The sequence below is a fragment of the Polyodon spathula genome, chromosome 7 (genome assembly GCF_017654505.1).
Source record: "Polyodon spathula isolate WHYD16114869_AA chromosome 7, ASM1765450v1, whole genome shotgun sequence".
NCBI classification, from domain to species: Eukaryota; Metazoa; Chordata; class Actinopteri; order Acipenseriformes; family Polyodontidae; genus Polyodon; species Polyodon spathula.
The window spans coordinates 14,423,419-14,448,458 of NC_054540.1; the positions used below are offsets into that span (position 1 = coordinate 14,423,419).

Below are 25,040 nucleotides of genomic sequence, written 5' to 3' on the forward strand. Positions count from 1 at the left end.
TTAAGCAAAATGTGTTTACAGCCCATTAACGAAAACGGAATAATCACCGCGCATGTGACCAGGTAAACGATAGGTGGAACTAGCTGAACAAATTCAGCACTTCTGTTACTGGACAGCTCCTGACTACTCCATACATTTTCAATTTGGTTTGTCAAATTACTAATTTAAACATTTACAAATGCTATATTATTATAAACGAGTGTATCTGAACTCTGATAACAAATGTGCCTACAGAGTCACGATAATATTCGGACAGTAGTCTATACAAGTAAACATAGGTTAAGTACTTTAGTTTTACGAAATATCCAAACACCTATTATAATATATAGGGCTGGCATGAAGTCAGCCAGATAAATGGATGTTTGGTACTAGCAAAGGCGAGCACAATGAAAAAATCCACACACACACACACACACACACACACACACACACACACACACACACACACACATTGCACTTATGGGGCGCTGTAGAAGCCAATAGCACACGCGCTCCCTATATGACTTATTATTTCATCATGCTCCCTATGACTTGTTATGTGACACTACCAGCATTCTGTTCTCACGTCGGAAACGTAAGCCACGGAGTATGGCTAGTCCCCGAGCCAAGCAACCTCATATTCAGTATAAGTATGGCTATAAAAACTTAGGTTAACTGTCTGAATCATTTTTGTGCCACTGTTACTGCGGATAGATAGACACAGTGTCCTCGCTGTCGATGTCATTGCTGTAACAAATTCTGGCGTCATTAAACCAAGTCGCTTATGTTCCTGTTTGTTTCCTATGAGGAGTGGCCGATGCACATTTCATCTTAGAAATGAAGACTTTACGCTAAACTAATTCAAAGCATGTTATCGGTGGTTTGGAAGCTGGTGCAGCTAGAATCCTCTGCTGCTAAGCTTTAATGGAAAAAGCAGTTAAAAGCACAATAAAACATTGTCTTGGCAACTGTTTAGCATGTATGTGAATGTGTTCCTATGGTCGGTATTATTATTATTAGAGCTTTATCCTATAAATACACAATACAATTATTAGTTATATTCAATCATATACCATTATTAAGACTACATACATCTATTTTGAATTAGCTGCAGTCTATACTAAAATCTTGTTACAGTAGATTATGTTTTTTATGAAGACACACATGTTCAGAAATGTATTGGTTGAATTCCCATTTCTCTGGATTTTCTGATTCTGTTTCGACTCCAACTCAGATTAGATCAGTCGGCCATGTTCACTTTAATAGGTGTGACAACGTGTTAGGTCCCTCTAGGTAAGTCACGTGGACTAGCTTGCTGTCCTTGACATTTTGTGTTTGTGGACTAAAGTATTATATTCCAAAATAAAAATACTTGGGATAACTTAGAACTTTCAATGAAAATAAATAAAAATACGTGAGATAACTTAGAACTTTCAATAAAAATTAATAATCGTCAAGGTATAACAATGTCACTACGAGACAGATGACGGGTGTGTAGCCTACTATCTGTAATATGATTTTCCGCAATGCTGTTTACTGAACCCAGTTGCAATGCTTTAGCAGCTCTGTAACGCTACTTGCTGTACGTCTTGCCAGAGGACCTGTGTGTTTCGACTGTGCGTCCTTTTCAGACAAAAAAGGATGCGCTTGCGTTTTTCTGCCAGTGTTGCTATATGCATTCCGAAGCTCTGGTACCATGTAGCTCAAGATCATTGCAGGTGTGTCTATGTGCTGGGCATCGTTCCTTGACACCAGGGGGAGAAAAAAACACATTGTCTTTAAAATTCTTTATCTTGTATTGTAACTGTAGCTTCTCTGGATTGTGATATGTTTTAGTTCATTTTGCTAGTGACATCCGCAGTGTCGCCACAGAAAAAAAAGCAATTGCTGCTCATCATCCCCTGATCCCGTTTGCCTGCACCCTCTAGCTGTGAATGGGCTGTGCTTTGTGATTATCTGCAGTCACTTTAGAGTCATTTCTGGAAGAAGATGGCGGACAGGGCTGAGATGTTTTCTCTCTCCACCTTCCATTCCCTCTCTCCTCCGAGCTGCAGGTAAGAAGAAAGAAACACAGAATGATGTCCAATATACAAAGGGCTTAAGATAATTGAACGCGGTTTCTGCTGAGGCCAGAGTCGCCAGACCTACCAAAGAGGAGTCTAGATAATGTTATTTGCTGGCGATCCCAGGTACCGTTATGACAGGTCTCCTTAGTGTAGTAGTGCATAGAGAGCTTAAAGACTAAAGCATGTATCATGCAAAAAATAACTAACTTTCATAAAAAAATATGCGTATTTAGTTTATACAAGCAGTCAAGAAACGACTGAAAAGTAGCTATATGAACAATAAAGACTGTATTTATGTGGAATGTTAGCGGAGATTGAAAATCATGTTTGTTTTGTGTTTCTACAATTCTGCGATGTTGCATTGCTACTGGAGTTTTAGAGGTGCTTGCTTCATTGAGGCCCACGCCCTGCTGGATACAAACATGAACCCTCCAGTGCGGATGTATTTATTCATTTCGTGAAGGAGAATAATCCGATGCTGGCGAAAACGATTTTTCCATCTCATCAGTATTGCTCTATATATTTATACATTCTTGATTACATTTATTATGGAAATTAATACAGCATTTCGTTATAATTAGGTAAGACTGAATTGACAGTCTTATTAAAGTAAGCAATAGCAACTCCACATATGGAATTAACATTTCCAGTGCTTAAAGATATTACATATTTTATTATACTTTATAAGGAAAGTTAATGCTTTTTTAAAATTAACTAAAGTTTACTATTCAAATATAATATATATATATATATATATATATGTGATCTATATATATATATTATATGTAATATATACATGTATACATGTATGTTGTGTGTGTGTGTGTGTGTGTGTGTGTGTGTGTGTGTGTGTGTGTGTGTGTGTGTGTGTATATATATATATGTTTGTGTTTGTTTCCATGGTCCATGTGTCGTTCTGGATCAAGTAGTGAACTATTAGGTCTTGGGGATTCCTAGACAGGATAAAAGCAGAGGACTTACAGGCATCTCAACCAAGAATCAAATCACTCAGGGTCAACAATATACTGATTTACCTCAGTGTCCTGACAAAAAAAAGACTTCAATCAAGCAAGTCTGACAGCACAGCTCAGAGGGGAAGCTAAAGGGCAGAGAGGCCATGAAGGGCATTAGATAAGTCAACAAGGTCACATTAAATACATTACAGAGTTAGACTGCAAGTCAGAAATAGAGGCATCCTTCGTTACCTTCCCGCTGACTTATTTGTCTATCAGAAGCAGATGTCATCTCTGATTTACCTGACTGTTAGACTGCTTTTACGGTTTCAGAAACCATTAGCTCAAGATCAGAGAGGGCTACCCAGACTAATAGGTTAGATGCAGAATTTCAAGATGATTTAAAGAAATATAATTGTTTTGGGAATTCATGGCACTTATTTTTATATTCAGTTCAGAAATAAGAATATATGTAATTTCATTATATTTTCATAGAGCAGAGCCATTATGTCATAAGCAGTCACCTTGCTAGCTTCTCCCTTGCCAAAGTCCTTCAGCCCTGCCATAGAGTAGCCACTTTGTATGGAGTAATCCATTGTGCAAAATAATATTGTATTATAATTATGGTTGTTGTTTGTGGACACAATTCCACCAGGAAATAGAATGAGGACAACAGACCTAATTTCACAATATTTAGATGGAAATGTTTTTCAGTAACTAACAACCTGTGCTGGTGTAGGTGACCCAAAAGTGAAGGGGCACATATCCAAATTCAATGAGCCACCCAACACGTGTTTTGTAATTACTGTGTGTGTTTGCTCTTCTGGGAACAGGCCTTCGGGGGACCTCCAATATATTGAATGAAAGATTGTGAAGGGAAATAAGCTCACTACTGGATGATGTAATTGTTTAAGGCATTAAATAACGGATTTGCTCTATAAATCAAGGGTTTGAAGTATCCATCTTAGTGCTGTACTTCATATGGAAATGCATTTAAAATATTGTAACTTTGGTGAGATTGTGAGATGATCAAATATGAGGCAGTTTAAATGTGCATCTCTCATATACAATATAATGTGGTATAACGGAGATGAGCTCTATTTTGACATATTTCCTCTGTGCAGTTTTTGGCAGCTGGCTGGTGGTGACAAAATACAGCTTAAATAATATGGTGGACACAGATAATTTTGCATTGAAAAATATAAATAAATAAGTAAATATAATAGATAACTGCCGCTCAGCCCTTCCTCTCACAGGAGTAATCTGTTCTCTCTGTCACCAAGGAACATTTCCATTAGACACAGCTGACATATGGCAACTCTCCACTGCTATCCTTACATGTACATGAGTGTACATCTAACTGATCTAAATACAGAGGCTCTGAAAATAGTTATAAAAAAAGAAATATTTCATTTTAAAATTGTGTTTATTCTAAAAAAAACAAGAAAAACAAACATAAAATCTGTAAATATAAAAAGCCTGCTGAAGAAGGTACATATGCTACTTATCAGAATAATCAATTAATCAAAGTTATAATTGATTGATTATTTAACAGACTTGACAATTGGATTGTGCAGCTGTACAGTAGTTGTATGTGTTTTTCATGACTTTGATATTTTATTTATCTAAGTGAAGCAATCGATTAACTTTTCCATTTCCAATGTGTGTTGGTGAGATGTATACCTCCATGGGAAAGGGTTCCTCTTAGAAACTTAGAAAAGGGCCACAGCAAAGTTATTTTCTGAAGATGACTTGTGATTGTAGATGAGTTATTTTTATATTTACAAAGTTGTTTAAATTAAATATTTTAAAAACACCTTGATCAGTAAATACTAACATAATATATATTTTTTTCAAGTTGCATGCAAGATGTAGTTCAACTTCATGAAATTATTATTTTTTTTGTCCTTGAAATGACTGCTTCTGTGGTACCAGTTGTCCTTCTCTCCCTCCCCCATTTAATTAGATTGAAATCTGTTGGTAAATGGTTAATTTGTATTATTATTAATGGGGAGCTTGGTGTCATATTTCTCAGCAGCTGTTTCAGCTATAACTTAGATGAGTCTATTAGTGTTCAAGAAAACTGACCATCTGTGATCAAATTTGAAATAGAGTATTGCAACTGTAACGCTGAACTGCTGGAGGGTTTTCTTGGGTAAGCGTATTCCTGGCAGCATATTCCATCAGAGCAATTGGCAAAACTTTCACTTTACAGAAGAAGAAGAAAAAAACTGTTATGTACAAACATGTTGGAATGGTGAATGCGTGACATCATCTTTAAAAAAAAAAATCTCTACACATATTGTGGGATGACTTGTAGGATGCAGAATAGGATGCTGCCAGTGTGACCAGGTTCAATAGCAAAGGCAGAAATAAAAAACGGCAGCACTGAAAGCAGTATATGTCAAGGAGAGCTGTGCTGGTAGTGGACATCATATTAATTAAGAAGGGGATCAAAACCACACAAGTGATAGCAACAGACTGCAGTTAAACATTTGTTTAAATTGCATACCCAGTTTATTTAATTAAAAATACAGTATAAAACACGTTTTATTTCACTTTAGATTTATTATGAAGTGATGGCAGATGGTATGTGTTTGCATGTATGAGATTCAAGTCTAAATCGCTTTGAGCCAGTGATTGAGTTTGAACCTGGGTTTCCTTTTTCTTTCCTATACTCATTATATTATAATAGTGTAACTACAATAATAAAACAGTATTTCCTTTGTTAAAAGAATATTCATTTTACAAAAGTAGAACCTAACAGCTAAGCGATTTTATTAAAGAACCCTCAAGTTGTTATTTTGTAACATTAACATTCATTTTTATCTTTTCAAAAACCATGACCAACTTATATATGTGAGGGAGTGCTTTGGAAATATGGCCCTTATATTTCACAGTATTGTATGGTGTAAACCTTTGCATTAAATTGATAATCTAATTAGATTTCTTCTGTTTCTCTTTAGGGTATGAAGTCATTGATTATAGCTGTGCAGACCTGGTTTACACCCTTGCAATAGGATTGTGCATTATTAAACCCTGTCTGTTTACATGACCTTGAGCTCAACACTGAACATGTTTATACTGTAATTCGAATAATTTCTAAATAACTAATTCAATTGTAAAATCTAACTACATGCGGCCATGACTACAATCAAGTTTCTGCACGTGCCATGATGAGAACTTCCCTTGCCACAATGTGAGCTTACCTTTTGTAAATTAATCAAAGCTCTGGTTCAGGCTTTGATCTCACTTAACTTTAGATCAAACCTTAGGTCGTAAACATCAGTCATATTTTAGTAGCTTCCAATACACAAATCATTCAGTCGACAAGCTAGTATCTTATTTTTCTTTTGGTAAACAATACATCCAGTGATCGGCAAGGAAGGGATTTATATCTTCCCTCATCTATTACGCCCGTGCTGTGCGCCAGAGTTTGCCACCTCATCCCCTGTCTCCACCTGCTTTTTGGCTTTGTCTAAGGAGGGAAGCTATCCTGCCCACGGCTTCTCTACGGTCAACCTCTCCACTTATCTGCAAGCTAATTTATGGGCAAGGGTACCTCTAAAAGGTGAAAAATGTCATGTGAAAATATGTATGATGTAGTAAAGCATCTAGTCTACGCTTTAATAAATAATATATTCCTGACAGAACCCAAATGATCCCTGCCATTCTGGGTCTTCCTTAAACAAATGATGGCTAAAACCCACTTGGCCTGACAACCGAACTCGACAAGATTCAAACTCAGGTCCCATTAAGTGACTTGCATGAGAAGCTTCAATGAGCCCCTGCAGCATAAATCTCCTCTTGTTTTTTAATGTTTTTTTTTTTTTTTAAATATAATTACAAAGTTATTAAGAATATAGCTGAAGTACACTGTTTTAATGGTGGCTACTTTAAAAATATAGAGATATTCCTTTTAAAAGTATTGCAATCATTAGTTATATTTGCATGACACATGGAGTGTTTTGAAAGTGGTAGAACTGTGCAACTGTAATGTTTGCATCGATAATTGGCTTTACTTAGATCTAATAATGTGAGACCAATAGCATTTTTTGATCTTTCTAATGTATACCTTAGCAGACACATGATTGCCCTCAATGAGTTCAAAGTGCTGCAAAAATCAATAAGATTGTGTTAGTAATTAAAGATGAAGTGCTGTGGGGATGACAGTTGGACAAAAGTCAATTAAATTATTGTAGAAAAAGATGTGCCCAGTTTTACATGTAAGTGGCGCAGTCCAATCACGTACTGCAGTTAAGCGTAAATGACAGCAATGTCATGACATGACTGGAAAACTAGGGGCCAAGGTAAAAGAAGTTGCTCCCAATCTATGAGTCAACAAAGTACAACAATTAAGTTACAAATAATTATATAGCATAGATACGTGAAACATTACAGATAATAATATAAAAACATATTAACAGCTTTATTTAATAAACATTGAGCCTGTTTAATGTACATTGTTATGCTGCAGTTTACCATATATTCCAGTTTGTAGTTCACAGCACCAGTCTTTAGCAGATGCTTTGTCACTCCTGTATTAACCGATCATAACTGTCTTTTTTTATGTTTTCAGTTTCATTTTTTGAAACCTTGCTATGATGTTACAATGCTGTACTTGTCAGAATTGCTTATAGTTATCTGGATAGTGCCAAATATTTGAATGGAGCAATATTATTGAATTGTCCATGTCTTGGTTTGGTTGTTGAAAGATGCTGAGACTGTGATTGGCTGATTCGGCAGTTACGGGTACAGGACTGGTTCCTTTTGATCTGTGAAAAGTATTGATTGTCTGGTTCTGGTGGATAATGAAATACATTTAGACCAATTGTGTCTTTGTGTGGTATTTGCTGTCAAATAGAAGTGAGTTGTCGTTATGGCAAGTCAAAAGTTGGATTGGTTTTAAGTTTGATTCGTAATGGATGCTGCAACGTTCCAGCATCTACTGTCTGATAGAAGCCCATTTGAGCTGGAAGGTGATTGGCTGATGGTACTGAATTGTCTTCTTATACCAAATATTACACTAATTCTTAAATACAGTAAAACAGAATTTGACCCTGAATGTGGGACAGTCTTCAAAATCTCATGCTTACTGCATACCTTCAAATATGGTTGCCAGCCTGTAACTCAAAATGTTCTTTCTGTCAAAGTTGTGTAGCATCTAATAAATAAAGACATTTGCTGTATTTAAGTGTTAATTAAAATGTTAATTAAAGTGAATTTTATTTGCTCCTGTTTTGCCGTTCACCTCAGATTCATATTAAGGAAATTTTTCTGCAGTAGGAAATCTTTTTGAAAAAAGAATTGGCCTCTGGAATATAAAATACAGGCAGTGAGTACAGAGGCAGAACATGGGTTTATCAGGAATATATCCTGCATCTTGAAAACATAGTATGTGTGAAACAGGGGTTCCAGAATTTAAATGACAGCATTTATCACACATACAGAGACATATACAATAAGGGACTAGGACAAGTGTGTTTTACATTTATTGAGGTATTGCATGGAAAAAGCAAAGCAAAACTGTAGTATGTTAGAGTAGAGCACAGTAAAATCATTGTAAAGCATCTTTAAGCTTACATGCATTATAAAGCACTGTAGAAGATGATCAATACACAGTAAAAACAAGTATAGTAAACTACAAAATGACCATGTGAATTTGCAGTTTTGAAAAGAAAAAAGATTAGAAAAGAAAAACAATGCTATATTTTGTATGATTAATACAGTTCATCCTGAATGATAGTAATGATTTATTTTATTTAAATGATTTATCACTTGTCCCCTTAATGTTATGATCAAGATTTGTATGTTCTCAGTTTGTTTTTTGTGATGTTGTTATTTTTAATTTAATCAGGGATATGCAAGTTTCATTAATATCATGCTAAAGATTTATAAAGATTAAATACTGCTTCCTGGTACATTTACACTTCCATGGGCCATGGGAAAAACTGCTGTTAAACTTTTTAAATCAAGCATCATATCCCTATAGTTAGAGTAAAAAAAAAAACAACGGAAAAACAAAATGAAGATAATGTTTTTGATTCTGATTCTCTGCCTGGTAAAGGCACGACAGTGGGTTGTGCAGGTGAGTCATGCAATCAGGGTAGAGCAGGTTTGCACCTTGGCTGTGCGAAGTTGCTGGTATTTGCTGGGGATTTCACAGGGAGTGTCGCATTGGCACGTCTGTGGGTTAGGGAGACAAAATCGGCAGGGAGTGTTTCTCCTCACCACAATATAGTGGATCCTCCCTGCCAGGAACCCAACGAGGTGAAAGTAGGACACATGCAGGGCTGTTCTCCAAAGACCGGTAGCTCGTCAGGCATCCGCTGTGGAACGTCTGTGTGTAATCAGTCCTTTAAAATGACTGTTAAAATCCAAAAAAGATTTAGGATAGTTGCGACTTTTGACTTACAGTGGGAAAGTGTAGGGAGCAATACCCAACTCTTAACTAGATGACCATCTGTAATGTTTTGGACAGGCATAAGCAATAGTAGACCAGTGATCTACAAGAGCAGTGTGATTTTGAAAATATATGGATGTGATCCTTTATGGATTTTTGACAGCTAGTGCTATTGGCTCTGACTGTATGCCTATAGATATTATGTTCTCACAAGGTTGCATGTTCTCACAATCTGGAGGATGAGCACATGAGATGGCCATCAGGCTCACCAGACCTAAACCCTATCCAACCTGTATGGGATGTACTGGAAAGATGTGTTTCCAGATGAAATCCTCAACCATCATATTTGCACATCTCATGACAAGCTTTACACGACATTGTCGTGGTGTTATTGAAGCATAGAGGATAAACGCATTATGAAGAGTCCTTGAAGCAAGCCATACTCGGCAAACCAAAAACATTCAGTACCAGCATTCACTTTACTTTAAGAGACGACCACCTGTTGACATCATTAAACATAGCAGTGATAGCCTAATAAGCAATGTTAATACAGTTCCTGCCAATAAATGTGCTTACAGTAGTCTGTTTAATAACAACACATGGGGACACTTTTGCTATAAAAAAGCATTTTTTTTTTGTTTTTTAATATGTGTTTGATTGTTTTCTTTTTCTTCTTATCTGTTGTTTTTCTTGGCTACCACTTTAAAAATGCAGCTTTATTTACTGTATATACTGTACAAATAATGCACCCAGCTGGTTTATAACTTACTTTTTACAGTCACTGGGTTCAACTAGAAAATCTATTTCAGTACATCGGTGACAGAATAATTGTGGTCCTGGATACTGTGTAGTGGTGCAGGAGCAATGACAGTTTTAAAAGGTTGACTGTACCAGTTCAGCAATTAGGTATACCTCAAAGCCATTTGTTGGTAAGCTTGAAATTTTCACACAGTTGTAAGAAAAATAAGCATGTGCTGTCCAAATGATGACAATGATGTTTTAACCCATGTCAGTTTTCCTACAGTTAAGTGTCCACAACACAGCTGACCTGAAAATAAATATTAAAATATTGAAATTGGCACATGCCACTTTTCAACACTGAAAAATGTAACGATGCTTAAAGATCTGGAGCCACTGCATCCATGTGTAAGCACAGTAAGATGTTATTTGGGTACCACAGTCTGCCTTAATGCTTTTAGCTGCCATGGAAACAAGGATGCCAGCTGCGGTGATTTTCCATCACATTTACACAAATCCCTCCCCCTCTGTGTTCTTCCTAAAAACGTACATTAAAGGGTAATTAGCCTTCAGGTTAAAACAGGCTGACCCTGTGGGGTGTATTATTTTTTTTTGCACAGAAATCACATAATACAATAATAGGCACTGCTCAGAGTGCGAGCTGTTGGTGAATTAAGTCTTCAAATAAGGGCTGCCACTGTGCAATTGCAAATGTCATTAAGGAGAGTTCAATGGTCAATAGGGCGAGGCTATTGGTTCAGATCAGGTTATGTCTTTCATATCATATTTATCAAGAAACCGTCTCTAATTCTCTGCTTTTAAAGGCTCCAGATCATGGGATTCATGCAACCCTAATATATATTGTAATACTAGGAATGGACAAGCTAGTTATTCTGTGATGACAGAAAATACTGATTAAAATGAGTCCCAGACCAGAAAATAGCTATAATCCTATTTAAGAAATAGAAATGCTAAAATGTCAATCTTAATTTTTTTTTTCCTAAATTCAAGCGTAAAATTTTAAATATATGTAAATATTAAATCAGTGTAAAAGTGTAATGAATGTATTTATTTTATTTCCCGAAGTCAGTTATCTAACTAACACTAAAATTGAAGTCCCAGTCTTAAAAAAGCAAGTCTTATTTTAATAGTTGTGTGTTTTTTAAAGACAAATAACTAAACATACATTTTCTTGAACCCACATACCTGCTGGTTTAAATCAAACACATTTATATGTTCCAACATTAACAGCACACTGTAACTTTAACAACAAATGTTAATGTGTATTATCTTTTTATCAATATGTATTTCATATTTCAAACGAAGCTTCTTTAAAGACCCTCATCATTAAATGTTGTTTTGTATCTGAAATATCAAAGCTCATATTGTTCATTCTGGCTCCCTTACCTCATCACAGTGATTAGACATAAAGTACAAGCTGTCTTTTCACTCTTTAGAAACATATACAGGATGTTTTTCTTTGATGTTTACAGGGCTGACTATCGCTTATTTGGTCTTTTATTTTGTTCTGCCAAATGATCTTAAATAAAAAACCACAACCTATAAGTCAATTTTCTTAATGTTACTGAGTCTGTAATGTTCTGCTCTTTAGTTGGAATATATGATGAAACTGTTATAATTCTGTATATATGGACTGAACAGTGCATGGCTCAGCAGTTTATCATCTTCTCTCGCGCAGATCAGTGCATCCACTCACACCCTCTTCCTAGTCAACCCCAGCATAACTGTAATATTGGCTGTCCTGTAGGAAACATGAAAAACCCAGCAGTTTATTTTATTTTTTAAAACAAGTCATATATCACTTGCTTATTAAATGCTGGTATCCTGAGTAGATAATTGTCCACTCTTCGTCTTTATCAGGAATGATGAACGACTGGAGGTGGAATAGTTATTACCCATTGTTGTCCAAGTCGCTGATGGCTCTAATTTTGTATTTATAGCTGTGTTTGGTACTGTACGTTTCATGTCTTAGTATTCATGTCACTGTATGTTGGATAGTTCCATTGGTGTTGGAAAAGTGGTATTGACTTCCTGTCACAGTAGTTGGCCTTCACACATACAATTTGTCCAAAAGTAATTTAGAATAAGTCTTATTTTGGACCCAAAAGAATTACCTTTCAGGTCCATGTGGGTACATGAGTCTCACTCTAACACCCCCTCATAGTGGTCTATCTTTTCCACCATGTCAATATAGCATTATGAATCATGTATTCATAAGAGTGTGGACAGCTGAGATTTTAGTGGCAGTTCGCTATCAAAAAAAAAAAAAAAAATCAAAGATGATGTACTATGCATCATCAGTTCTTGGACATCCTTGGAAGGTTGAGGGGAATGTGTACATTTTGGTAAATCCAGTCAGTCCGTCAATGATTCAGATCCGTTTAACATATCCATTTTACATTGTACTCACTGAGATGCTTGTCTTCACAGGACAAAGTCTTTTAATTTGGTCACGTTTAATTTCTTATCAACTATACATAACACTACTATTTTTTGTATTTGTTTTTACATACAATTAAGCTTAAAAACATTCACAACTAAATCTTTATTATACAGTACATTGACCACATGGTGACATTTGACCTTACATTTTATATACTGGTTAAAGTGCATAATAGTTTTTTTTTTTAGTTACATCCATTTCATGTTGAGTTTTTATATTCATGGCTTTTGCTGTCTAAAAAATGTGTCCAACTGTGAATGGTCCAAACTCCTCCCGAGGAGAACTTATATTAGGGCATTTAAAGTGGTTGAATACAAGTCAAGATTTGTGCATGTAGGTAACGGGAAACAAATTGCATCACTAATATAGAAATCCATACAGTACCGATACACCTCAATAAGATATGGTAAAATATATAGTATTACTTAACAAGGCAAAATACATTAAAAATTGTCAATATTTTAAATAATTAACATTTTCTGTCAGGTAGACTAAAGCCATAATTGTGTTCTAGCAACCCTTGCAAATGTAGATACCTTGTTAAAACTATAACAGAGAACAGACAGTTCACTTCAGTATTACTTCTAAAAACATTTCTTAGTACATCTATGAAGTACAGTACAATTACTGTTTTACTGGAGCATCAGGCAGTAGAAATACAATAACAACTCCAGAGAAAATGGAGCTGACTGCCTCCCCCTGAGATTTAAGTGTTTTCACTGAATGCAGCCTGCAGCCCAGTAATAATAGCGTGGGGGAGGGGGTCTGGGGCACTGTAATGCACCAGAACGTGTTTGGCTATTTCCAGGTCAAGAGCATACTTTGTGATCAGGGCAAACCACATTTGAAGTTAAATATTAACCAAAATAGCAAGAAACTAGGGATTACAGGTCTATGTGAAATGCTTACAACATGTCTCATGTGTGCCACTTCACCAGCTTTATGATACAAAGTCTTTCCTATCTGAAAAAAACACAGTGACTATTGTCCCTTGTTTACTTCAGTTCTTTTCATCTTGAAATACCCTGCTGCCATCTGGGAAGATGTGTGATTGCTTTGACGAGAGGATTGTTTACAGCTGTGCTTCCACAGAGCACAGTGCTGCTGGATCACGTTAAATGTGTAATTTCAGAAAAACCCTTGCTCTTGTGCAGCTCATGCCTATAATAATTCTGATAATATAGAACATATATTTTTACAATTCAAAATGTCACTGCACTTCCAGCATCAAATTCAAGATGTATATGTAATGAGTAAACATCTGACATTCTACATTTAAGGTGAACAGAGTCAGCCTGCTCAGACTGTCATTATGACTTTCATTTGTAAGATGAAGAAAAGGAAATGCCAGGGATGCAGGCCAGGTTACAGGTAACAGATTAATAACAGACAGCCACCCACATCCAATAGAATATTGTTTTATTATAAAATGTTAAAATGCTCTAATCTGATTGGTGAAAATCACTGGTAGATATCCATACTCCACTAGAATTGGTATTTATCACAATAAACACGAATGACGAGATTTATGTAAATGTTGGCCTTTTTGGAAACCGAAGTGTACATGAGATATTGAGTGATTCTGAATTGGACACCAATGTAAAAGTATTCAAATCTCGCCATTCTGATTGCTCAGCTCCTTCTCCCTGAACTACAGTGTTTCCATATCCTGTTTTGAAAATACATAGTTTAAAAATGTATCTTAAACTTTCTGGTTTTTACTAAAGATTTGAGTCACTCTTAAGAGGCTTTGGAGGTTAAATTGATGTTTTGTTTCTGTTGCTCCCGGTCTGTCTGTTCTTCTCCTCTGGTCAGTCTGCCTCCTTGCCACTGGTCCCAACCCCTGCACAGCTGTGTGATCTGATGCAGAATATTTATAACTGCTTCGCGACAATTCCTGCCATACCTTTCTCTAAACATAAATTTGTCCAGATACGGTGGTATCATCTCTTCTGCTGTGCCCTGCATTGTTTTAAATTGATTCTTAACGCCGGACCAGTAGTTCTCCGTGTTGTCCAGTCGTAAACTGCAAAGTCAGTTTGATAAGTAAACAGGTATTCCATACAACGTCTTTCTCGCCACTGTGAAGCTATAGCTCAAATCTGGTATGGATGCCTCCTGTTACTACCCCGGATAACAAAGGACGATTTAAATAATAATAATAATAATAATAATAATAATAATAATAATAATAATAATAATAATAACAAAACTTTCACCTGATGCTGTTGCAGGTCTTGTGAGGAATGGTCTGCGTGGTTTAAAGGCAGACTAATTTGTGCAGTGTCATGATGAAAATGGACAGTGATAGTTGACTGAGCATCGCCCGGGTGGGGAAGGCGTAGGATAGATCAGCGTGTCCTTGGCTCACTGCGCACTAGTGACCCCTATAGACTGGCCAGGTGCCTGTGGGCTTGCCTGCAAGCTGCCCAGAGCTGCGTTGTCCTTCAATGTTGCACCTCTGAGGTGGCTGCATGGCTGGCCTGCAGAGTGAAAAGAAGCAGTTGGCTGACAGCACACATTTCAAAGGGCAGTGTGTGTTCATCTTCACGACTCCTGGGTCAGTGAGGGGGTGGTAGCAGTGAGCTGAGCTTAAAATAATATAATTGGCTATTTCAAATTTGGAGAAAAATTGGGTAAAAATCAATTGTCGACTACTAAGTTTAAAATATAAATATGTAATGAAGAAACTAAGAATTACAAGAAGTGTAACAAATCAAATATAGAAAAACTTCAATTCATCATCTATAAATCACTTTTTTTTTTAATTAATGCAGTTTTGGTTATTTTTTTGTAGTTACTGTATGTGGAACTATTTTTTCTTAGCTCAGCTTTAAAAAACAAAATTCTTCTTTTTTCAATGTAGTTAGTATACCCATTTTATAAGTGCAATACGGCACTTCAGAGTGTGTGATATACTCTAATATCACAAACCCTATTATGCTGTATTGCTTTCATATAGGCTATTGAAGAGTGCCATGGAATAATGAAAGCCCACCATTCTGGGAGCCTTTGAAATAGAGAATGATAATATAGTACAGTAATGTGAAGTTTTACATGTCTATTGGACATATCATTCAGATAACATTAGAAGTTATAAATCAGGCTTTCAGTGTCACACAGTTCCTATTTTCCTCCAAGGCATATCATTGATTAATTGAATGTGTTTTACAGTTTGATTACTATATTATACAGTTTCATTTTACTTTTTAATGTGGCATTTTGAAAATAAATATTGAGACAAAGTTAAGTAAAAACTAAGGCAAAAGGTTTACATAAAAAATGTACCATTAAGTGTTTGAAGTTGTGGATAAAGTCACAAGCTATAACATTTGTTTCCTTGACTGGATTATGGTGCTATACAGTGAGCAATCAGGTTAACTTTTGGATAACAGTCAGTGACAGTGCATGTAAAGCTGGACAGGAGAATAAAGCACCACAGCTGTAGTGAATGGCGAACACCAATGGAAAGTTGAGCATGAGAAGACTGATTTGCAGATTGAGGCTAGTCCTTGCTGGTGCACCACCAACTGCATTGTAGTTAAACACACTATTCTCTCTCTGCTTCTTTTGCTGATTCTATTCCTGGCTTGTTATAGCTTCTTTCTGTCTTGGCAGGGAATCTGTACGGTACCTTAAAGTACAAACAAGTCAATTGGGTTGCTATTGACATAAGTAGTGACATCTCTTTGAAAATCAGAAACATTACTGTTTTTCTTCCATACTGTTAGATTCTTTTCAGATTGGCAAAGTTTAGGAAGAACATTCTCTGGCAGGCAGGGTTGTTTATATTGTCAGTAATACTTGAAAGACATGTACTACGACTTCCTAAAGGATGTGGCTACGTTATCAGAACTTTGAGCAAATCCAGTCTGTATAAACTCCCACAATTGTATTTGGTCAGTGAAGCTTGCTTGCTAACTGAAATCAGTATTTTGACTTATTGTGCATATTACAGGTAGCTGAAGGTTTGTCGTGATAGACAGTTTGTGGGAAATTCATCTTTAATAAAATATACTACAGGGCTTAAATTTGAATTTAACCTTGTAAACATACAGCCAATGTCGGGGGATTCCTAAAATTTTAAATTCCCCACCCCACCCCCTCCCCCGCCACCGGTTTTTTTCACGTATTGATATAACTATATATTATATATATATATATATATATATATATATATATATATATATATATATATATATATATATTATTATCATTCACACTGGTGTTGCTTTAAAATAAGCTGCTTTCAGGAGACCTAACAGCTGTTCATCACTGTGAGAGCACCCTCCATTGCTTTTGCATTGGCTGGCGTGAAGTTTCTACCATACGTTTGTTTTTTAAAGCTGCATTGTGTGTACTGCCACTAGAATGTCTCTAATGTAGACATTTTGTAACAGTGGCTAGTAAACTTCACAGTTGCATAGAGACTGCAGATTGAACAGCTAATTTCACCGTTATTAAACTCCAGTCATGGGCACATCTTCAGCCAAACTGGCCGTTAAAAGCTGTTTTCATTTAATGGCTCCGGCAAACTTTTTTTGCCTGCAGCAAAATAATAAGCTGCATTTCTTTTTAACCAGTGTTCAATTGCTTTTTTTTTTTTTTTTAAACGTGAAATTCACCTAAAACACACCTAGATAGATTTAATATTGTATTGTTTTTTTCAAAACTGTTTACTTACTGCAGTGTATTGCGTTTTTATAATGCTTAAAGATTGTAAATCTAGGTTTTAAGATATTTTTTTAAAGAAAACAATGGTAACAGTAAACAGTGCCCTCTCGATAATGGCTCTAACCATGTGATAGTTGACCTTGACTTTCGTTAATGCCCTCGCCTTCGACTCCGGATGCTTATCTCCCGTCGCGGTCAACTATCAAATTGTAGAGCCATCATCGACGGTTGCTAAAGTAGCCACACTGTATGCTTAAAAAAGCTGGAAGTAATATTTCAAGTCTTGGATTTCTATGCCACATCAATAGTAACAACAAGAGTAACATAGTCCTTCAGGTAAGCCTTTATAGAAAACCTCTAATAGACTGTGTATTTTATATAATGTGTGTAATTTTCCCTTCTTATTACTATAGGCCAGCTCATGACATCAGCCTGGAGGAATTTGATGATGAGGATTTATCAGAAATTACAGATGACTGCGGAATTGGGCTAAACTATGATTCAGATCCTTATGAGAAGGTAAGAAAAGGTTTTGACCAAATTCTATGTAAGGGGTCAACTACTGTCCAACTTTGCACAGTGGATCTCAGGATTTGAAGTTGCCACAACTGCCTCTAAAACAAGGATGCTATCAGGTGAAACTATGGTCCTCCTACCAGACAAACTGGTAGATAAGGGCGTAGATAAGGTCAAGTCCTCCAATGAAGTGAATTTGACAAATCTCTGGCTGATGAAGCAAAAGCATTGTCACTCAGACTGGGCTCTCAGTGCAAGTATAGACCCTGGAGGTTTTAAAACTATCCAGAGAGAAGATGTTCTTCCATTACTTATAGCATAAAACATATGCAACAATAAAGTCTTGTTTGGGAGCTCACACAGGGACAGTAAATTACTGCTTGATCTTTAAGTTATAGCGTTGTCTATGTATATTGGTTTTAAAATGTTGACAGGGCTGCAGAGAGCTGCTTGAACTTCTTTCTTGTATCTGCCTGTGACAACTTCCTGCTGTTCAAGGATATGAAGTCAATAATAAAGCCAATAATTTTTCCTAACAGGCCAAATGCTTGTATTAAGGGGTTGTGCCCCCCTTCAGTGATTCATTGTTCATTTTTAAGGGTGCCTCATGAGTTACGAGCTACAAATTGAACTTTGGTTTCGTTCTGGTGGTGTCTCTTGGGATGTTAATTTGGTTTCTCCCAGGTTTGATTTGTTCAAACATTTGGGAGGAGAGTGCTATTTCTTTTGTGATATTATTTTGGTGCACCTGGGATGCTTATGTAATGTCAGGACTTTGTACATCATTGCACACTATGTCTAAATTAAAGCTGTCCCTAACATTTTGAGTATGCAGTGGGTAGATGATAATGTATAGCTGTGCCACTCCATAACCTCTATAACACAATTAAAGGCCTAAGGAAATGTTTATAGAGTGTTTCAGGCTCCTGCTTTATGCCTTATGTGCACACTGTTTATACAGTGAAGGAAGCTATCAGCACTTTGCTTTTCTGTCTGAGCAATGTAAATGTTTTATTGCAGTGGCGCAGTGCCACATCTGCGGTGGAGGATTTATGACCCACAGGAGTTGCTGCTATGCAGAGCTTAGCTTAGAAATGAAGCATAGCTATAGTATTTGGCAGGAAGCTAGAAAACAATAGACATAGCTTATTGCAGTGTAAATATAGTTACATTATAGAGAAAATATTATTATTTTTTTATCCTAAAAAGCTCAGAAAGAATTCTCAATATCTGACAAATATTGCAAAATGAAACATTACAAGAATAGAGACTGCATTAGTGGGCTGCAGATATCAGCTATTAACTCCAAGGGTTCCAGAAGGGACTTAATTTGATTTAAAAACATGTATGAAGCTGAAATACTAAGCACATGATTGGAGTCAGGGTCTTTTTTGTAATAGGAGTCAGCCTAAATGCATGCTATTTGGTTTATTGCACAACAATAGTAGGTTTTCGTATAAAAATTAACCTACGTGTAACATATAATAGCCAACAGACTCTTTCTGATTTACATCTTACTAGCACATACAGTTATCTGATCAGTAGGCGCTGTACTCCAACAGGTATGTGCGTTGGTGTATTGATCCATTACATCATGAATCTGGATCTTGAAGTGTATCTAGAGACACACATAATAGGATTAAATATTTTTTGTCGCTTTGATGAAAGTGATAATGGAAAAACAGTGAAGGAATAACCAATCCATCATTGTAGAGATGGAAATGATCTCCATCTGTCACTGGTGTCACACAAGTTACATCACCGGAAATGTCGAATGACATCACATACTAATCTAGTTGCATAAAAATTTCAAAGAAAACTAAGAGAAAACCATATTGCTGGCTTCTGATCAGGCGTGGGCACCTTTAACTGAACCAAGTTACGTTCTCACAACTGACAAACTTAACCGCTAACATTAGGTCACTGCACAAAAAAATAATAGTAACTACAATTGTTATAATGTATTGTTTGTTATGTAATTACCTTCAAAGCTGTGAAACGCTGACAGAGGTTTTCCAGTAGTGTTGTATAAAGCACTTTACTGTTCCTATTTTCAAGCCTGATTCAGATCTTCATCTGATTTGTAACAGCTATGATTTGGAACAATTGTTTTGTGTCTGTATTCAGAACATACTTGTTTTAAATAGCATCCTGATGTCTGTCCTGAAGTTCAGAACTGACCTGCTGCTGTGCAGTCAGCCAAGTTAATTCCAGGAGAAGTGAAGCAGTGTGATGCAGTGATGGGAGAAGGTTTTGCACCTAAGTCTGCACCAGAGGGTTTGCTACCTCATTTAGCCGTTTGGGTAATTACAGGAATGAGAACAAAAAAGGCATGTGAGGATGTATAAAAAATAAAAAATCTTCCAGCTTAAATTAAAATGGATGAGTAAGCTCTTAGTCATACCACACTCCCCCTCAGTGAACTACTGTCATACAAATACATCATTTTATTTTTATTTTTTAAAGTCCACCTACAGGTATCATCTGTAATTTCAATACATTTTCTGTCGCTTGCGTGAGAGTGCTGCACACATCTAATACCTGTACATGCTAATTTTAATCAAAATGTAACACCAGCTCAGGAGATATACTGTAAAAACATACAGCTGAGCAAGTATAGATATTGAAGTTTTCAACCACCCTTCCTTACAGAATGACTTCAAAATTTAATGTTCAAGTTGATTACAAAAACAATCTTTCAAGTTTTATTTTTGTATTCTGATTGGATAAACAAATAAATGAAGCCAAAATTACTGTTACATTGTTACATGCAGATTGTCTTAAATAAATGCTGCATGCATTGATTCAGATTGAAAAAGGATTTTGTGTTATTGAAAAGGAATGCAAAATGAATCTACTTTAGTTACTAAATGAATGCTTCTTGGAATGTTTCACTGACCTTTTTCAACTAGACACAATGAAGGTTGTTTTGTTTGATTGATCTTTGCACTGACTTATACAAATAACGATGACACTTTTCCTTTGATGGAAGAAAGATTTGCAGTTATTTTTCTTCTCAATATTGATTCATCTTAGAGCTCGGGGCTACAGTATTTTTATTCTCTCTTCTGAAATGCAAGGCTTCTTAAAGCTGGAACTGAAAAAGTCCATTCATCATGTTAATCCTTGCGCCTTCCTAAAGATCAGAGACATCTTGTCTTGTATATTGCTGTTGAGCTTTCAGACCACTCAATGAGTATTTAATGTCAGAATCTTAAGCATCCTCATCCATTAAAAGGCATCCATTAATATATTTATGTACAAAAACATGCTTTGTATTGTAAAGTTTTTTACCCACTTGATATATGTGGTCATAGCTGATTTTCACCAGTAAAAATGTATGGAGAATTAGCTTTCGCTATGACAAAATGAGTCTTGAGTTGACTCTTGGCAAGCTGACCCCCGCTTTATTAGTTATATAATGTGCATTCCATGAATCAACCTAATATAAATGAATCTGCATTCCCCTTGGCTGAGGTGTTCCATGTTCCATTCTTCTCCCATTCTTATCTAAAGAGATTTGCAAAACAGCAGTATTTAGTTACTTTAATATTAGGACATCAACTTTCAAATATATACTGATACGGACTATATATTCTGATATACAGTACTATATTATTGAGTGAGGTCTTTGAAATTAAATATGAATTAATTTTGTTACTATAAACCAAATTATGTCATTTATTGCATAATGTCTATCACATTAACATACACTGTTATTTCGGGATTACCAGATTCCAGGGTCAGAACTGGAATGCATTTGCCATGCTGATACAGTACAAACAACAACCACAAGGACTGTACAATGGACTGTTCATGAATCAATGTCATATTCATTTGAACCACTGCCTGATGTGTATTAGCAGACTACAGGGCTTTATTTAACCATTTCCAAAGGTGGTCCTGCAACAAAAAGAGCAAACTTGTTGCTTACGTCTGCAGAATAGCAACGTTCTGAAACAAGTAACTGTTTGCTGTCCACTTTGTAGAACCAGTAAAAATCCCATCTATATTAGCCTTATTTTTTAACAGGATTTGGACCCTTGACAGATACATCTCTTGTAACTGTCACAGTATTGGAAAGTTAGTCCCTCACAACTCACAACTGGGAATGAATTGTCAGGCCATCCAGGGCACTCTGTTCCCTTTACACAGCGATCATGTTCTCCACCCAGTACAGTAAACCAAACTAACTACCCCTCCAGCATGTGATTCTCACAGCAGTGTACTGCAGTCATGAATAATATAACTTGAAGGTAATGCAGAAAAAGAGTGACATGATTTAGAAGCTATAGCTATTACTTTGTGACATAACGATGTAGTGAAAGAAGACATGGATTGATGTTGGTAATGTCAGTACAAAATAAAAACTATGTGGGTGTTTCCCTAATGATTACTGTATATTCAGAGATCCAATAATGGGCGGGGTTTTGGGATGTTTTTGGACAATGGTCTGTTATCTAACTTCGCCAGTTCTTTTCACTTCACAAGCTTTTAGAGAAATAAACATGCAAACATAAAAACAACAATATGAGCATTGCACTCACATGCACGAAATAGATGTTATTCTGCTTTTGAAATACACATGCTCTGAATGTGAGCAAAGAAAATGTTGCTTTTCTGACTGTTTCTAAGACAAAATGTTTTTTTAGCAACAGTGGTCATTTCTAAAACGTATGTTTGGACAAATCAGAATCTCACTGGGGTCAGAAGCTCATTCAAACTGAAAGCTTGCATGATGCTTTTAGAGCCTTTTGTATTATTATTTCAACATACATCTTATTTTTAAGCAGTACAAAGTCTTTTGACATACATCCTATTCTATGGCTGTGAATACAAAATTAGAGCTATCAGTAGATCACCATGGATTTGACAAGCAGGACAGACTCACAGTCAGACAGACAGCCTTCATATAACCCCAGATTCTAAAACACTGAATAACCTGTACTAAAAAATATCCCTAGTAATGATCAATTGGCCAAGTGGATATCTTGATATAAAATCAGTCACAAGGGGTAATTATTTATACAAAAACAGCATCATAACAGTCAGTCAACATTGATCCTGTCTGACTAGCCTCCAAGAGTTACTGCAATGCTAATAAATGTAAAATGTTGCATGCCAGTCATAATGTGGCATTCAAATATAAATAGGTGGTACTGAACTAGAACAGTCCAGAACCAAAACGACTCATCTCTGTCAGCAACCTGGCATTGTGATTGTGGGGAGGCAATTAAAAAAAGCTTGGTTATTTCATTAAAAATATTGATTACAACATCTGGAGAGGTTATTATGAGGTTATAAAGGAGAGACAACACTTAGAATGTGGTTCAAATTGAGTCACAGCATTGGAAATGGATATTGTGGCTTTAGAGATTCCAGAGAATAGGAAGTGCTACTGCTGCTTATTCCTTGTGTCTACTCTGTACGCTGCATGTACAGTATGTGGTTCAAAACAAAAATAAACAGAACTAAAACTGGGATAGATAAACGCATGAAATTTCAGATGCAAAACCTGCCTTCCACCTAAAAAGTAAAAGGAGAAAATCCTACCTAGCTTCAAATATTACAGGATACACAGCAGCTTGTGTGATATAATCTGTAAAAGACCCCAGGGCAAAAGCCCATTCAGACTGTTAAACCAATCACCAGATGCACTTGCAAATGACTCCCTCTCATTTTAGCATTGCAACAGCCTAGCTTATACCAGCAGAAACCTAATCCAAATATCGCTGCGTGTGTCTTCTGGACTCTCCATATATGAGTTGATCAAGTTTCTCTCATTAGACCTGTCTGATTACTAGTATACGTCAAATTATTTTGTGCCAGAAATAGGCTAGTAGTCATATAGTTTGCATGTCATTGTAGATGTACTTTACAGAATGTTTTCTCGGTGAATAGATTAATATAGGAATGCTCTTTTTAAGGATTGGTTGGCCCTTTACTGGCACATGTCCTGTGATCATGTTTTTCATACGTACCTATCGGTTGTGTTTGATATGCTCAGCCCATACACATATATGGAAATTGGGAGCCAAGTCCTCACCAAACAGAGCTCTAGTCAAAATAACTTCTACAGGAGCTCAGGTGGTAGGTCTCATCAGCAGATTAGAATCGTATTCACTTGGGAAATACATCTCCCAAGGAGCTCTATGCTTTCAAGCACGCAGCGTCATCTTTAAAAAATCTTCATATGCACTTAAAATCATATATCTGGCTATAAGAAGTCCCTGTACGAGTCTTTGGTGTGTTTCAAGCACTGCTAAAGACAAAACTAATACAGTTAAAAGAGAAGTGTGAAATAACAGGTTTGTGAGTTTTAGAGCACCATTTTTAAGATCTGCATCTTTTAGAGTCTTAAAAAAAAAATTCAAGACAATTTATTAGGGAAAAAAAACATTGACAGGTGTTTCATGAGAATTACAGTTAGAATCTCACACTAAGTCCTGGGTTTTAGAACTCCTCTTGTTTTGTAATATTATTGAACTGGCCTGTCATGTAAGCAGTCAGGCAGTTATCTCTGGGTGCTCTCAGTAGTGCATACTGTGAGGGCAGAATAACTGGACTCGAAAGTGCAATGCCATATTGAACTATAAGTTGCAGCAATGTGTAACAGTACTCTGATCACTTGAGGGGGGTTCACAACTTTATAAGCGTAAAAATACTCTTTTATAGGTATAAATCTTAATGCACGTCTCTCCAGGGAAACGTTGTTCACCTCAGTCTTTTCATAAAGATTTGAGCTGCCTATATAATGCACAGCATGCAGTTAGTCACCCATAAATTAAGAGTGAATGGCAAGAATTGCAGCATGGAGTTTACTCTGAGATGAAGATGTATGTGGGTTTGGTAGGCGATACTGTTAGGTTATGGTAATGAATGTAGACTCTAAATCAATCACTGTCCTTAAGTGTTAGTTTATGTGCACTGGAAAACGATAAATGTTTAAAACAAACATTCAGTTCCTGTTTCAAACAAAAACTAGACTGCTGGATGTTCTTGAGGACTAGGGCTGTATTAATTCTTGCATCATTTTTTTAAATTTTATTTTGCACAAAGTTATTTGTACATCTATGAGTATATTTTTTGTACATAGTAAGTGTCAGGTGTGTTTTTCATATAGAGTAATGTTTATGTAATAAAGAGGTATTAGAAGAGAAATGGTTGTACCTGCTCGTTTTTTTTATCTGTTTACTGAACATAAGTGTTGCTTTTAAGTACATTTCTTGTGTTTTATAAACTTTCCA

The 25,040-nt window shown here is 36.2% G+C and overlaps 1 protein-coding gene across 4 annotated transcripts in view; it reads left to right on the forward strand.

Moving 5' to 3' along the window:
- The first annotated feature begins 1,646 nt into the window (after nucleotides 1-1,646).
- The window catches only part of LOC121318212 (C-Jun-amino-terminal kinase-interacting protein 2-like), a 36,801-nt gene continuing 13,407 nt past the window's right edge, over nucleotides 1,647-25,040 (forward strand). For 3 of the 4 annotated variants that reach the window (XM_041254647.1, XM_041254649.1, XM_041254650.1), the window contains exons 1-2: nucleotides 1,648-2,033; nucleotides 17,691-17,796. In XM_041254647.1, the coding sequence (XP_041110581.1) occupies nucleotides 1,969-2,033; nucleotides 17,691-17,796 (171 nt within the window). In that variant the 5' untranslated portion in view covers nucleotides 1,648-1,968. Of the gene's footprint in view, nucleotides 2,034-17,690; nucleotides 17,797-25,040 lie in introns of all 4 variants that reach the window. The other variant, XM_041254648.1, reaches the window with a different exon arrangement.